Genomic DNA, 16,823 nt, shown 5'->3' with positions numbered 1-16,823 from the left:
TCTCAGAGTTTAAGGCTGTGGTTAGATTTATCTTAATTACTTTCTTGTAGTTGCGGATGCTTGCAAGGGGTATAATCACAAGTATGTATTAGTCCTAGGAAGGGCGGTGCATTAGCATAGGTTCACCCACACAACACTTATCAAAACAATGAAGATTAATTAGCTGTATGAAGCGAAAGCACTAGACTAAAATCCCCGTGTGTCCTCAAGAACGTTTGGTCATTATAAGTAAACAAACCGGCTTGTCCTTTGTGCTAAAAAGGATTGGGCCACTCGCTGCAATTATTTCTCTCGCATTTTATTTACTTGTACTTTATTTATTTGCAATATCAAAACCCCTTGAATACTTGTCTGTGAGCATTTACAGTGAATCCTTCATCAAAACTGCTTGTCAACACCTTCTGCTCCTCGTTGGGATCGACATTCTTACTTATCGAAGATACTACGATACACCCCCTATACTTGTGGGTCATCAGGAAGCAGATTTCATGTGAAGTTCAATGTATTGGAAAGAAAATTAGCACACTAAGGTAAATTTTAATGCCTTAGGAAGCAACTTTTGTTACGATTTATTATGACTTGGTAAGAGATTTAAACCATTCTAATCCATAATAACTAAAAGGTTACCGGTAGTTATTTACCATGTATCAGGGCAATTTTTCATAATTTTGAAGCGAAATTCTTTCCACTTATTAGAATAAGGAGGCAAATTTCAACATTTGTATAGTGTATGGATCTGTCTAGCTGTGAAAGATAGAAGTTAGGAGTGGTAATGCAAAAATACGAGTATAATAAACCCCCTCCATTCCAAATTAATTAACTTAATTTTATGTACTACCTCCGTTCCAGTTCATAGGACTTTGCGTGTATTTCTAGGTTGTAAATTTCATCAACATAATACAAGATATATATTATAAAGTATATATCATTAGAAAGTTTAGATGATGTACTTTCTAATGATATATTTTTTGTATTATATAATTAATATTATGTTGACCAAATAGACATCCTAGGGATACGCGCAAGCCCTGTGAACTGGGACGGAGGAAGTATGTCATATCTAGACAAAGATCAGTTAATTAGCTTGGGACGGATTAAGTACTAGACCACATGGACTGCGTTAAAACCAATGTTCTTTAGAAATAAAGCCACAAGCCCACAAGAATGTTTTGAACATGCACAAAATACTTAGAAAGAAATTAAGGTGATAACTAGCTATGTTACCGTAATATCACACTTCTCGAGACAAGATGAGTCTACAACCTAAATATGATCTCGCATGATACACATATGTTACTACCCCCTATAGAGGTAGTAACATAGAGTACATGTGCATGTTACTACTTTATATTACTCACCACTATGACTAGTCTTAGATATGTGCATTGTTCACTTTTTTGGGGTGAAATTTGGAAGTATTTATTGGCTATCTGGTACAACAACAACACAAGTGGCACACGAGTCTAGGGAAAGTCATTTCTAACGAACCCGTTAGGTATCTACCCTTCAACGCCTCGTGATTCGTGCTAGGTCCTCATTCTACATCTAGTGTATATTATCTCCATATGATATATCTCTGAAATAGTAAAATATTTTTTTTGTAAAATCTCGTATTTTTTTATATAAACCAGGATTTACAATACTTTTGATGAAAAATATATAATGATTCAAATATGTGTGGAATTTATGTATAATATGGTTAAAATAATAATTTTTTGTTACATTTTGATTTATACCTAAAAAATATCGCATATATATCATACCATGGTAAAATAGATACGAAATTGAAGACCGGCCGGATGGTGACCGGTAGGAACCGGCTCAAAATCCTCGTCCCACGAGCCTATCTCCCTGCGACCTGCGCGGCGTAGAGCGACCTGAGTTGGCGCCCTATGAGCTTGGTGTGGTTGAGGGCAGCCTCCAACTCGACATCGTCCGCCCACCACTGCTCCAGCCCGTGCGCGGCCAGGAAGTTGCTCGGCCCCGTGGAAAAAACCAGCATCCTCGCCACCCCGGCCTTGCCAGCGACGTCGCCGACCCCGCCGCGGTTGTTGACCGGGAGCGCCACCATCACCGTACCGCCTGCAGTAGCAGCATCGCTGGTATAGTGGCAGCAGATGTAGTCGTTGGCGTTGATGTACAAGTACGGGCTCCACCTTGCCATCGCCTCGCTCTCGCTGTTGCCGCCGCTCGAGTCCGGCGCCGGCTGGGAGCCCACGAACGGGATCCTCGCGCGCGCACGGCCCCACAGCTCGCCGGCCGTCTCGCCTAGGACCCTGAGGCTCTTTGCCAGCGAAACGGACGGCGGGTTGAACACGTGACACTCCACGTTGACGCCCTCCTTGGCCAGCGCCTTGCCCACCTGCAGCGCGAACCCGGCGCCCAGCGAGTGCCCGCCCACGCACACGTTGCCGGCGCCGAACCTGCGCGCGGCGTCCCGCAGCGCCGCCAGCGCTCCGGGGAAGCGGACGGAGCCCTTGAGGCTGTCCCAGGCCAGGCACCGGAGGTCGTCCACGACGTCGCGGCGGAACGTGGGTGCCTTGAGCAGCGTGCCGCGCAGCGCCACCACGGCGGCCGGCGCGCGGGTGGGGCGGAACGGGATGTAGTCCGACAGCGCTGCCTGGTGGTCCCACTCGAGGACGGCGCCGTAGATGGAGCCGTCCCGCTCGTCGACGAGCGGCTGGAGGAGCCTGTACTTGAACGGCCGCCACCACTGCGGCGCGAGGCTGGTGCGCTCGTCGCGCTTCTCCTGCCGGTCCAGCTCCAGCAGGTACGCCCCCTGGATGAAGCACGCGATCACCATCCGCCGGTAGCTGGGGTTCTTCCTACATCCAACATCGCCACAAGCGTCTAGTAATTCCCGGCGGCGAAGCAAGTGCTGGTGAGTGTAATTGACTAGGTAGTGAGTATACTGACCAGCTTGAGTTAAGGAGATCTCTCCAGTTGGTGCACGGCAGGTTGCGGGGGCCGTAGACATGGAACTCGCGCGGATTCGATGCCGCCGTCGCCGCTTCTCCGGCTTTCTGGTCTGACATCGCCTTGGCCATTGTCCCCTTGTGAAAATCAAGAGCACGCAGAAGGCTTGGGCTTGCGGATGATATGTAAGGTCGGCAAGAATATTTCGTTTCAAGTTGAAGAGAATCTCTATCCTATCAGGGGAATATGGAACCTGCTTCAGTGCTTCTTTCTCCTTCCAGTTGCGCTTTCTCGTGCTAAATTAGAGAGCTAGCTAGTGGATCGCCGTTGGAGTTGGGCGCACAAGATTCCCTAACAATTTGCGCCATGCGCCATTGAAATCAAGCAGCGTGTCCTTGGCATCGACCAGCCGGGAGCGGCTCCTCTGCAGCAGTTGTAGTCTAACTATACCTGTACAGTGACGGGGCAGATCCGGCGTATCACACGTATCATTTTGGTGTCAAATTATGCACGAGCACTTTAAACTGGTAGCAAAAAATCAGAGCACGATCATCTCCTGTAGATTGAGAAGCCAAACAGCTGCATGGCAGGATGAGCATCTCTGGTCCCTCCTCCAAGTGAAACCTCACCGCCGGCAGGGACACAGGGCCCTTCCTTTGACGACTCGCTGCCGGCAGACACAGTGTATTTCCTCTCTATGCCTTCCACCAGCAGCGATGCCACCATATCCGGGTCCATGCGGAGATGCCACCATCTGCATAAAGCACTACTATGGTGGCCGAACCGAGGAGAAAGAGAAAAACAAATATTTCAACATCCAGCTTTGGATCAAATTCACATTTCAAACTTGTTCCCTCTGTTTCAAAATAATCGATGTTCTAGGTTTGTTCTAAGCCATGACCAGATTTTAAGAAACAATTGTCAATAAAATGTCTTGTAAACTCTTATCTTAATTAATCGATTGGGGCAAAGTTTTTGGCCCCTCTTCAAAAAAAAAAGTACGGCGAATCTAATAAACTAAAACGGTGTTCTAGGTAACACAGTTTGACTTACAATAAAACTAGAACTTCAATATTTTTGAGATGGATGAACTCCAAAATCGTCGATTTGCAACATTGACTCTTTCCAGGTAAAAAAAAAATTGACTCTTAAAACCGTTCAGTTATGCAATCCACCGTGGTTTTGTAACCATGAATTCTACTGTATTGATGTGACAATGATCTCTTCTCGATCCCGACTAGATATTGCTTCCACTCTTATGCGGATCTGGTGCAAGTGCCAACCACCACATCCTTGAAATATTTTTTTTGAAATGTTATCTCGTATAAATAATGTATATTCAGTTAATCATGTCTAACATCTCAATAATTTTTTTTCATGCATTTGATGCATAGATTGTTCGTTGGGAGGGGGCTATGTCCCCCATATCACCTCTAAAAGAATTAGTAGTTCACATAAACATTATATGTGTTCTAATGAAAAGAAAAATAAAGTATGAATAATCTGTTATTTTCAGCACAAAAGGGAAGAGCAACTCCGCTGGGGATCAAACTCAGAATCGACCACAACGATCTAAGATGAGATGCCACCATCCACAAAAAGCGTTATCGTGGCCAAACCGTGGGGAGAAAAAGACATGATCCAACCTTCAACTTCGGATCAAGTGCACATTTCAATTCTAAACTCTAAAATCATGTGTTTGCAAATTGAATCTCAAAACCATTAAGTTATACAGCATTTGTGGTTTTATAAGCATGAGTTCAACTATATTCATGCAATTTCGATTTTGATCTCTTTGGGGTGTCGGGATGAATGTGTTAACGCATCATATTACTTTCTCTTGTATGAGGATCTAGTGTGTGGGGGTTAGGGTGGGTTGGGGGATATGCCCCCCTCCTGCAATTTGTTTTCATATAAACTCTTTATATTCAATTTCATCTTGTTAGCATCTCAATAAACAACAAATTATTCTAATACTAATATTCTTCTAGTATTTTTTTTTGGATCAGCTGCTTCTCCTCTCGCTTGATTCACTAGACTTGAAAAGCAGTAGACTATCATCAACATAACTGTCGGGGCAGTGGAACCCACCACAATACCTTTTAAGTTCGATGATTCAGTTCTGAGTCTTAGGCCAAAAAGATCCGTCATATACATGTTCACTTTAGTCTATTCTAACTTCTAACGGAAATATGATGTGAACAACTCTGATATTTTTCGCCGGAAAGAAAATAAAGTATAAACAATCCATTATTTCCACCAGAATAGAAACTCAAAAGAAGTTAATAGTCCACATAAACATTATACATGTTCAACCTAGTCTTTTTTTATTTTATCTTTACTATTATATTGCAGTTGGGGATAGTGTGCACTTTGACATCAAACATTGGACCAATCCTAACCATTGATCATCCTAAAAAACTCCCATCAAATATGTTTCCAGGCCGCTTAGAAGAAATAGAAATTTATTTATCGTGTATTAATTATTTCCATGTCTATGCACACGAGAGAAAATCGGGACGTAATTTTCTTTCCTTGTTATTAAGCGCATGTACCCCCGATGAAAAAAAAGAATGGACAATTAATCGGAGCTTTATTTGGAAGGAAACAAAAGGTCAGAACGATAGTAAGCTATACTACTTCCTTTTAGGAGCGAGAAATTAATGGTTGAATAATTATCTTTACTATTATATTGCAGTTGGGGATAGTGTGCACTTTGACATCAAACATTGGACCAATCCTAACCATTGATCATCCTAAAAAACTCCCATCAAATATGTTTCCAGGCCGCTTAGAAGAAATAGAAATTTATTTATCGTGTATTAATTATTTCCATGTCTATGCACACAGAGAAAATCGGGACGTAATTTTCTTTCCTTGTTATTAAGCGCATGTACCCCCTGATGAAAAAAAAGAACAGACAATTAATCGGAGCTTTATTTGGAAGGAAACAAAAGGTCAGAACGATAGTAAGCTATACTACTTCCTTTTAGGAGCGAGAAATTAATGGTTGAATAATTATTGCCATGACCAAGGAAGAAAATCATAGACGCATGCAAATCATAGACAAAAAATCAAGGTAGTGCTGAAAATCGAGGGTATCTTTGCCCCAGAACCTTTGCAGCTTCGCCGCTGACCGCCCGCAGTAGCGCGTCCACTCCCGGCACATTCATCCACCGCGCCAGCAATGGACCTCGACGTCGTCCCCGACTGCGCCTCCAAGCGGCTGCAGTGTTTGGGCGAGAGGACGGAGTGGTCGCAACTTTCGGGCAACTCCGAGCCATCATGCACCAAACTAGAGCGCGTCCACTGCGGATTGGCCAGTTGTGTACTGGCATTGGCGGGGCAGCGTCTACCTTGGAGAATCTGCATCAGATGAGGTAGGAGGCGGTGTACGAGGTTACTGGCGCTGTGTCCAAAGATATGCTGGACACATACCTCGTCGTAGATCTTATAGCAACAAAATTGTGCTATTGTAGCACAACTCGGCCTTCTCGAAGAGCTCGCCTGAGACCTCATAGCACAAGATTTGTACTAAAGTAGCAAAAAAGACAACTATTATAGCAAAAATATATACTATTAGAGCATCGTTGTTGCATCAACGATGACCATCCGCAGTTCCGCTGCTGACTGAGATCATCGCAACAACACATGCACGACATTTGCAGCAGCCGCGTCGGCCATGGACCTCGAGGTCTTCCCAGACCACGCCTCCAAGCGACCGCAGCGCTGGGGCGAGAGGAACAAAACATGAATCATGGAACACAGATATTTTGTCCAAGAAAAACACCACGTTTACTTGGAAACAAAAATATTATGTTCAAAGAACAAATCTCGTCGATTTGGGAAACAATAATATCACGATCAAAGAACATATACAGTCTACTCGGGGAACCAAAATATTAGGCCCGAGGAATATATCTCATCTAGTAAGGGAACAATAATAGGAACAAAGATGGAGGCACATAGGGAACAACCGAGGGGAACAAAATTATTTGCACTACCACCGTTTGATTTTAATCGACACGTGGAGTGACCTGCGCATGCATATACCATAGTTGGGCATATATGTTAATTAAAACCGAACGGAGATAGTAGTTACGAACAACTTTCAGTCATACGGGAACAACCTCATAGATTGAGGGGGACAAAACCATTTTAGCTAGGAACAACTTGTTGAAATATGGGGAACAAACCAATAGATTGAGGGGAACTCATAAATATTTAGCGATGAACAACTTTGAGTCAAATGGGAACAACCCTGCAAATTTAGGTGAACAAACCCTTGCGTAGATAAAACAACTCGGAGACGCACATGGAACAACCCTATAGATCGAGGGAACAAACTCATTTGTAGATAGGAACAATTTGGAGACATATGAGGAACGATCGTACAATTTAAGGAGAAGAAAACCATTTGTAGTTAGGGACAACTATCATGCATATACAAAACAACTCCCTATAAAGAGGGGAACAAATAAACTTGTAATTAGGAACAAATTTTAGTCAAATGAGAACAACACCACAGATTGAGGGGAACATACACATGTGTAGATATGAACAACATGGAGGCACATGGGGAACGAGCCTATAGATTGAGAAGAACAAAAACAATTGTAGTTAGGAACAACTTTAAATCATATGTGAACAATCTTATAGATTAAGGGGAACAAAAGCATTTGTAGTTAGAAACAATTTTAAATCATACGGGAACAACCTCATAGATTAAGGGGAACAAAACTGTTTGTAGTTAGGAACAACTTGGAGGCATATTGGAACCAACACCATATGCTTTTGGGGGCAAAACTATTGATAGCTAGGAACTACTTTTAGGTTTGTTAGGAACAACTTGAACGGTAGTAGTGAATAAAGCCATAGGTTGAGGAAAAAAAATCATTTGTAGTTAGAAGCAATTTTGAGTCAAACGGAAAGAACCCTAAAATTTAAGGGGAAAATGTGTAGACAGGAACAACATAGAGACACAAAGGGAACAACTCTATAGATTGAGGGGAACATAATCATTTGTAGTCAGGAACAACCTTGAATCATATGGAAACAAACTCAAAGATTGAGAGAACAAAACCATTAATAACTAGGAACAACTTGGAGGCATATTAGGAGCAACACCATAGGTTGAGTGGAACATACCATTAGTAGCTAGGAACAACTTGTAGACATATGATGAAAAAAATCCATAGATTGAGGGAAACAAGCCAACATATGGTGTTAACAAAAATAGGGAACAAAAACATATCGTCCGAAGAACATATCTCGTGTACATAGGAAACAAAAAAAATGTATTGTCCAAAAATTATATCCCGTATATACAGAGAACAAATCCGCACTCTAAGAGAAAAAATTGGACAAAATCAAACAAAAAATTAGAATCATTAAAAAAATATGTAAACATAGTTTTAAAACAGGAAACGAAAATAAAGAAGATGAAAATAAAATAAAAATTGCGAGAAAACATACCAAAGAAAAAATAGTGTAACCCACTAAACATATAAAGGAACAAATCTCTCGGAATAAAAGTAAAATAAGCAAAAAGAAAACACAAAAAGAAGGAAGAAAAAGAAAAGAATAAAAGAAAGAAAAAATATAAAAATCTAGAAAAAAAAACATTGCAGCAAAACAAAACAATTAAAATAGAAGATAAAAACACTAATTTAGAAATGGAAATGAAAACTAAAAAAGGAGAAAAGTAACGAATAGAAACTACTGGAAAAGAAAAACTAATCAAGAAAGAGAAGTAATGTGTGTTGAAATACGAATGGCTAATGTAAAAAAAAGAGACAGCCTTGAACGGAGCGAAGGAAAAACTAATGGGCTGGCCCGCGATCGGTGCCCCTTCAAAATGGGTGCACCGCATCCGAAAATCCTATACATCGCCCGTTAGCGGCGGAGAATATGCCCCGCCCGCTAACGGAGCAACTTGGACCGCGGTTTATGTTTACGCGCAATTTGTTTTTGTTTTTTTCCTGTTTCTTCAGTTTATGTGGTTTTTCGTTCGATTTTCCGTCTTTCTCTGAAAAAATATTAAAGCACAAAAAAAAATTGAGCAAAAAAATTTTAAGCCCCAAATTTTTTTGAACAACAAGTGTTTGAGCAACATTTTTTTGAAAATTTTTTGTTTAAATTTTTTTCAAGTCTGAACATTTTGTTTGCTAAAGACCAGAAGTTTTTCAAATTGAAAATTTTGAAAAAAAAAAAAATTGGAGCGATCGTTAGGCGCTCCCACCGCGTGGTGCGCCCTAATGAGCGATTCCGCTAATTATGGAACTCCGTATCGTAATTACAGGCTTAACGTGTTGAACGCAGAAATAGACCCAAGGCCCAGAAGTCAATCGGTAGCCCACAAGCCGTCGGACATCTGCCAAAACGACTCACCAAAACAGGTTGTGACGCGACTCGGGAACGAAGCAAGAAACAGAGTTCCCGATCGGACTCGAGTTACGGGACGAGGCGGAGCAATCCCGTGTTTAAAAGGCAGGCCTAGCCCGGTGTTTCGTCCTCACCAAAACACGATCAGCTTTTCGATCGCAGATCGACCTGCCAAGCACCCAGAGTAGCACCAGAGTTCGTTCTTCAATCGCGATGGCGAGCACGTTGTCTTCGAAGAAGGCGGCGAACCGGCTGGTGGTGGAGGAGGCAACCACGGACGACAACTCCATCTGCAACCTCCACCCGGCCACCATGGAGGAGCTCTCCATCTTCAAGGGTGACATCGTGCTGCTCAAGGGCAAGCGTCGCCGCACCACCGTCTGCATCGTCGTCCCCGACGAGACCTGCGAGGAGCACAAGCTCAAGCTCAACAAGGTGGCCCGTTCTAACCTCAGGGTGCGCATCGCCGACGTCGTCTCCGTGCACCTCTGCCCCGACGCCAAGTACGGCAGGCGCGTGAGCGTCCTCCCCGTCGACGACACCATCGAGGGCATCACGGGCAACCTGTTCGAGGCCTACCTCAAGCCATACTTTGTCGACGCCTACCGCCCGGTGCATAAGGGTGACCTCTTCCTCGTACGTGGTGGTATGCGGAGCGTCGAATTCAAGGTGATCGAGATCGACCCTCCGGTCGACTACTGCATTGTGGCGGGGGACACGGAGATCTTCTGCGACGGCGAGCCGGTGAAGAGGGAGGACGAGGAGAGGCTGGACGACGTCGGCTATGACGACGTGGGCGGCATGGGCAAACAGATGAATCAGATCAGGGAGCTGGTTGAGCTGCCGCTTAGGCATCCGCAGATCTTCAAGTGTCTCGGCGTCAAGCCTCCCAAGGGCATCCTCTTGTACGGCCCTCCCGGCTCCGGCAAGACGTTGATCGCTCGTGCGGTGGCAAACGAGACAGGGGCCTTCTTCTTCTGCATCAATGGCCCCGAGATCATGTCCAAGATGGCCGGAGAGAGCGAGAGCAACTTGAGGAAGGCGTTTGAGGAGGCTGAGAAGAACGCGCCGTCCATCATCTTCATTGATGAGATTGACTCCATTGCTCCTAAGAGGGACAAGACACACGGTGAGGTCGAGAGGCGTATCGTGTCCCAGCTGCTGACGCTCATGGACGGGATGAAGGCACGAGCGCACGTCATCGTAATGGGCGCCACGAATCGTCCCAACAGCATTGATCCAGCTCTCAGGCGCTTCGGGAGGTTCGACCGTGAGATTGACATTGGCGTGCCAGACGAGGTTGGGCGCCTTGAGGTTCTGCGCATCCACACCAAAAATATGAAGCTCTCGGAGGACGTCAACCTGGAAGTGGTGGCCAAGGACACGCACGGCTACGTTGGCGCCGACTTGGCCGCGCTCTGCACGGAGGCGGCGCTGCAGTGCATCAGGGAGAAGATGGACGTGATCGACCTCGAGGACGACACCATCGACGCCGAGATCTTGAACTCCATGGCCGTCACCAACGACCACCTCAAGACTGCTCTAGTCGGCACTAACCCTTCGGCGCTTCGTGAGACCGTCGTGGAGGTTCCCAACGTCAGTTGGAGCGACGTTGGTGGCCTCGATGGCGTCAAGAGAGAGCTGCACGAGACCGTCCAGTACCCCGTGGAGCACCCCGAGAAGTTTGAGAAGTTCGGCATGTCACCTTCCAAGGGCGTCCTCTTCTACGGGCCTCCAGGCTGCGGCAAGACGCTGCTGGCCAAGGCGATCGCGAACGAGTGCCAGGCCAATTTCATCAGTATCAAGGGTCCCGAGCTGCTCACAATGTGGTTCGGCGAGAGCGAGGCCAATGTGCGGGAGATATTTGACAAGGCGAGGCAGTCGGCACCCTGCGTGCTCTTCTTCGACGAGCTCGACTCGATCGCGATGCAGCGGGGCGGCAGCGTGGGCGATGCCGGCGGCGCGGCGGACAGGGTCCTTAACCAGCTGCTGACCGAGATGGACGGCATGAACGCCAAGAAGACGGTGTTCATCATTGGCGCCACCAACAGGCCGGACATCATCGACTCGGCGCTACTTCGTCCCGGCCGCCTCGACCAGCTCATCTACATCCCGTTGCCGGACGAGGCCTCGCGGCACCAGATCTTCAAGGCCTGCCTCAGGAAGTCTCCCGTGGCCAAGGACGTTGACCTCGGCGCGCTCGCGAGGTTCACGACGGGCTTCAGCGGCGCCGACATAACCGAGATTTGCCAGAGGGCATGCAAGTACGCCATCAGAGAAGACATTGAGAAGGACATCGAGAGGCAGAGGCTTGGAAAAGAAGCCATGGAGGTGGACGGCGGGCAGGAAGATGAAATGGCTGAGATCAAGGCGGCTCACTTTGAGGAGTCAATGAAGTACGCGAGGAGGAGCGTGAGCGACAGCGACATTAGGAAGTACCAGTCGTTCGCTCAGACGCTGCAGCAGTCCAGGGGCTTCGGCACCGAGTTCCGCTTCCCTGCGCAGCCACAAGCTTCTGTTAACGCCTTCGACACCGCCGTGGCAGCTGATGAGGATGATCTGTACAACTGATCCAGTAACCACAGTTAGCAATTAGCTAGACTTATAGCGTTAGACATATCTCCATGTATCTCTTTCCACTGTGAATAGTTTGCATTGCATACAATCCGAATGTTCTTGTTAATTCCTTACAAGATGCAGTATGTTTATGTTTTCCAGTTTCACGTAAGGACAGATTAACACAAAGTTCATATTCGTTTGACTCCATGTATCTCTTTTCTATTCTAAATAGTTTGCAATGCATACAATCCAAGAATTAAGAATGTTCCTGTTAATTCCCTACAAGATGCAGTATGTTTAATGTTTTACAATTTCACGTGCGTGTCCTTCGTTTACAAAGCGCAGAGATGGAGATTAACAGTAAGTTCCTACTCGGTTGACAGAAGTGTATACTACCTGACATGAGTAACACTACATCTACGGGCTATTTTCTACGTAAAGCAGCTTACGGGCTAACGTGGAACCACTCCAGCCATTCCTATCCCTAAATTCACGGAAGGAAGTAACAAACAAACCAACCAACAATTAGCACGTCTGCCCGTAAGATTTTCACGTAAGCAGATTCCCGTAAGTCTAACTTTTTCGACCTGACATTTATCCATACATATGCACATTATGATGAGCCCTCTCTACTCTAAGCTAACATGGAATTATGGAAACCGTAGAGGGTCTCCCCGCTGCCGCCTCCTCCTCCTCCCCTCCCCCCCCCCTTCCTCGCCGCTGTCAGAGGGTGCGGCTGGGCAAAGCCCGGTTGGCGCTAGCGATGGCGAGGCTCTCTCATCCTCTTGCCCGGGTCGGTGGACGCGGGGAAGCACATTTGGGCTAGGGCATGGCGTGCTCGTCGGACGCCACGACGTGACGGCGCTTAGGCATGACCTGTAGCGGTGGTGTGATGGATGGCGAGGTGGTGGTGTCGTGCCTAGTTAGTCGCCGACGTCGGCTGCGACGGGCGGTGAAGGGTTTGGGCGACGCGGGTTTTGGTCGGCCGCTAGTGGAGGCGACGCCGTGGTGGTGACGGCTCAGGCTTCCATCTGCGGAGGGAGGTAGGGAAGGTCCTGGAGGCGGGCTAGGCAACTTGCACTGGTAGAAAAAAGGCCTTCCGTCCAGCCCCATTAGTCGCGGAAATGCAAAAACCGCGACCAATGGGGCCTTTAGTCGCGGCTCGGTTGCCCAACCGCGACCAAAGGCCTGGGCCCAGCGCGCTCGGTGGCCAGCTGGTGGACGGGAGGGGCTTTAGTCGCGGTTGGCCAGGCCAACCGCGACTAAATGTCCTCAGGCCTGGCCCAGAGGCCTTCGAGTCGCGGTTGGCGAGCCAACCGCGACTAAAGCCCCTCCCCTATATATACCATCCAGCCCACAGCACTTAGCCATTTGGTGCCCACTTCTCTTCACAAACTTCGTAAGGGGGTGTATGGTTTGCTTTTGGCTCTTCTTATGCACACAAGGTGTTTGATGAAATGTCCCAAGAGCATGAAACAAACATGATATGAAGTGTCGGAGCCACACTTGATCGAGCTTCCTCATTTATTTTTTCCTCCTCGATCGCGGTTAGCAACAACACTTGGAACCTTTCATATATATGTGTCATTGATAAAATATGCATATGTGTGTAGTTCATTGTTTAATTTCTATTTAGTTTAACAAATGCATGCGATGGTTAATTATATATTTTGTATTATAATAATGCAGATGAATCAGGCAATGGATGTACGCTAGCCGACTCTCCGGCGAATCTCACTACGGGTTTGCAAGATTTCCTCGTAGTGGCTAATGCGAACAAGCAGGGGGGTTTTGTTATCCTGTCCATGTGTTAATCGTAAGAATCGGAAGGGTTACTCTTCCTCAAGGGAAGTTCACGTGCACCTGATTCGGCATGGTTTCATGCCAAGCTATAATTGTTGGACCAAGCATGGAGAAAGAGGGTTATAATGGAAGAAGATGAAGAAGGGGATGACATCGATGAGAGCTATCTTGATCATTTCGGTGATACTTTCATGGATGATGCTCGAAGGTGGGGAAGGTGAAGGGGAAGGTGATCAAGAAGAGGCACGTGATGAGCCCGCCGATGATCTTGGTCGGACCATTGTCTGATGCACGGAGTCGCTGCGAAACTGAAAAGGAGAGGGAGAATTTGGATCGCATGTTAGAGGATCACAAAAAGTCGCCGTACCTGGGATGCGATAATGGTCCGAAAAAGCTAGGCTGCACTACTGGATTTGCCGAGATGGAAGGCACGGGAAGGTGTAGGCTGACTCGGGATTTGAAAACTTGCTGAAAATGTTGAAGAATATGTTTCCAAAGAATAACGAGTTGCCCTCCAATGACGTATGAAGCAAAGAAGGTTGTCTGCCCTCTAGGTTTAGAGGTTACGAAGATACATGCATGCATCAACGATCGCATCCTCTACACGCGGTGAATACGAGAATTTGAATGAATGCCTGGTATGCACTCGCATTGCGTTATAAGATCGAGAGGCGATGACCCCGGTGACGATGTCGAGGGCCGAAACCCAGGAAGAAGGTTCCCGCCAAGGTGATGTGGTATGCTCCTATAATACCACGGTTGAAACGTCCGTTCAGGAACAAAGAGCATGCCAAGTTGTTGAGATGGCACAAAGAGGACCAGTAAGTCGGACGGGGAGTTGAGACACCCTCGTAGATGGAACGCAATGGAGAAAGATCGATAGAGAGTTTAAAGATTTTGCAGCTGACGCAAGGAACATAAGATTTGGTCTAAGTACATATGGCATGAATCCTTTCGGCGAGCAGAGCTCCAAACCATAGCACCTGCCCGTGACTCTATGCATCTACAACCTTCCTCCTTGGTTGTGCATGAAGCGGAAGTTCATTATGATGCCAAGTGCTCATCCAAGGTCCGAAGCAACCCGGCAACGACCTGCCCGTGACTCTATGCATCGGCCAGTCCTTCCTCCTTGGCTTGCATGAAGCGGAAGTTCATTGAGATGCCGCTGCTCATCCAAGGTCCCAAGCAACCCGGCAACGACATCGAGGTGTACCTAAGGCCATTAGTTGATGAACGCAAGGCTGTGGGGTTGTGACTGGTGTCCGTGTGTGGGATGAGCACAAAGAAGAGTGAATTTGACTCACGAGCGTTGCTTTTCGTAACCATCAACGATTGGCCTGCCTAGTAACCTTCTGGACAACAAATATGATACAATGCGCACGATCGCTTACATGAGACTGAAAGTGTATATTTACAAATTGCAGAGAACGTGTACTCCGGGGTATCGTCGTATTTCTTCCGAAAATCGTATCCCGTGGAAGCGGCAAGCATTACAACGGCAAGGCATCACCGGCCGAAGCTCGCTAATTTTACCTGCAGCGTGAGGTATTTGATAAGGGTCAAGGATTTGAAAGTCATCTTTGGAAAGGTCCTCGGCGGACAATCAATTCCTAAGGGAGCTGACGGGCACACACCCATGTGGAAGAAGAAATCTATATTCGGGAGCTAGAATATTGAAAGTCCTAGATGTCCGTCTCACCGACGTGATGCATGTTATAATAAGAATATTTTATGAATCCCAAGCTTCTTGGGCGTGTATGGGAAGACAAATGATACAAGAAGCACGGAGGACTCAAAGAATCGCTTGAAAGACCCCGATGACCAAGACATCCCAGCCAGCTCTGTCGTGCGTCACGCTCCGAATTGCAAGAAGAGAAGGTCATCTTTTTGGAATGCCCTCGAGCAAGACATCCCGTCCGGATTCGTCCGAATATAAAGGAATAATGCGCGCGAGAAAAAGTTCCAAAACCTGAAGTCTCACGGTCACACGGATGACGCAATTGCTTTGATTAAAGCTTGAGGAGCCCCGCCGGAAATGTTCGAGTAGCCATTGTGAAGCTATGTGCATTCCTCAATGCAATCTCTCGAAGGTAATCAACACAGGTTCTACCAGAAGGTAACGATGTAATTCAAATGTCTTGTCGCTGAGTTGGTGTTCCCGCCATCCTTCTCTAACATTATGACGCACCTCCCCGGTTCACCTAGTCGAAGAGATTCTCCGTCCTCGGTCCCGTATTTCTACACAATATTCCCTTCGAGAGGTTCATGGAGTATTAAAGAAATATGTTCGTAAACGTGCTAGGCCGTAAGGAAGCATCGCCAAGGGCTATGGCAATGAGGAGGTAATTGAGTTTTTGTGTTGACTTTGCTCCTGTCTTGCCGATTGGTCTTCTCGATCGCGGCACGAGGAGACCATGAAAGTGTCGATCGGAAGGAAATCAACGATATGTATGGACGGCCATTCTCTCGACCGGGGGCTATCGACACCACACAGCCCCGAATTCCACCTAGCCCAGGCTCCGTACTTTGAGAAACACAAGAATATTTTACGCTCGACAACCCGGGGAAGCCCGGGACTCGGATTAGGAAGGCCCATGGAGACTTTCGGCGCTATTGAGGAAACATTTAATGAGTGACAATGAGGTTGTGGTAGATCAGCCGACATGTTGGCCAAGACACCATCTTCGACTATAACAAATTTCCAAGGGTACGAGATAAATGGTAATACAGTTTACAATCGCCCAAGAGTTAAAAAGAGCACCAACCAAACAAGGTGTCCACTTTGACAAAGAACCGAGAATAAAGGTCACATATTATGGTTACATAGAGAGTGGAACTTGACTATGGACCCTCCCTTCCCCCCGTCCCTTTTGTTCCGGTGCAAATGGTTCAAGCTACCAGAGGTGGGGAAGAAAGGTGGACCAGCAATACGGAATGACAATGGTGGATTTCAACAACTTTGCTACTCTGACGAACCATTCTAGCGTAAAGATGCTTTGTGTTTCTCTCTATGTCAATGACATGAGTAGCAAACCGAGGAAACTTAAAGATAAGAAAACGATCAAGACATCATGCGATGATTCAAAGCGCCACATTGTTCTTTCGGGGTGGAAAAGAAACATCGTGGGAGTGGAGGACAAGCATTTACATGTCGAAGATTA

General features: G+C 46.5%; 2 protein-coding genes across 2 annotated transcripts; one reads left to right on the top strand and one right to left on the bottom strand.

Moving 5' to 3' along the window:
- Positions 1 to 1,934: 1,934 nt before the first annotated feature.
- On the bottom strand, positions 1,935 to 3,047 carry LOC124667036 (GDSL esterase/lipase At4g10955-like; the record flags this gene model as incomplete). Its single annotated transcript, XM_047204371.1, is given in 2 exon segments — positions 1,935 to 2,825; positions 2,917 to 3,047. Coding segments are annotated over 2 exon segments (1,022 nt in total), but the record flags the coding sequence as incomplete, so codon positions are not given.
- Positions 3,048 to 9,513: 6,466 nt separating this feature from the next.
- Positions 9,514 to 11,871, top strand: LOC124667171 (cell division control protein 48 homolog D-like). The gene has a single exon (XM_047204489.1). The coding sequence runs from the start codon at positions 9,514 to 9,516 to the stop codon at positions 11,869 to 11,871; it is 2,358 nt and encodes a 785-aa protein (XP_047060445.1).
- The last annotated feature ends 4,952 nt before the right edge of the window (positions 11,872 to 16,823 follow it).

Source organism: Lolium rigidum, chromosome 6 (assembly GCF_022539505.1).
Source record: "Lolium rigidum isolate FL_2022 chromosome 6, APGP_CSIRO_Lrig_0.1, whole genome shotgun sequence".
Taxonomy (NCBI): Eukaryota; Viridiplantae; Streptophyta; class Magnoliopsida; order Poales; family Poaceae; genus Lolium; species Lolium rigidum.
This window is presented reverse-complemented; position numbering and strand designations above follow the sequence as displayed.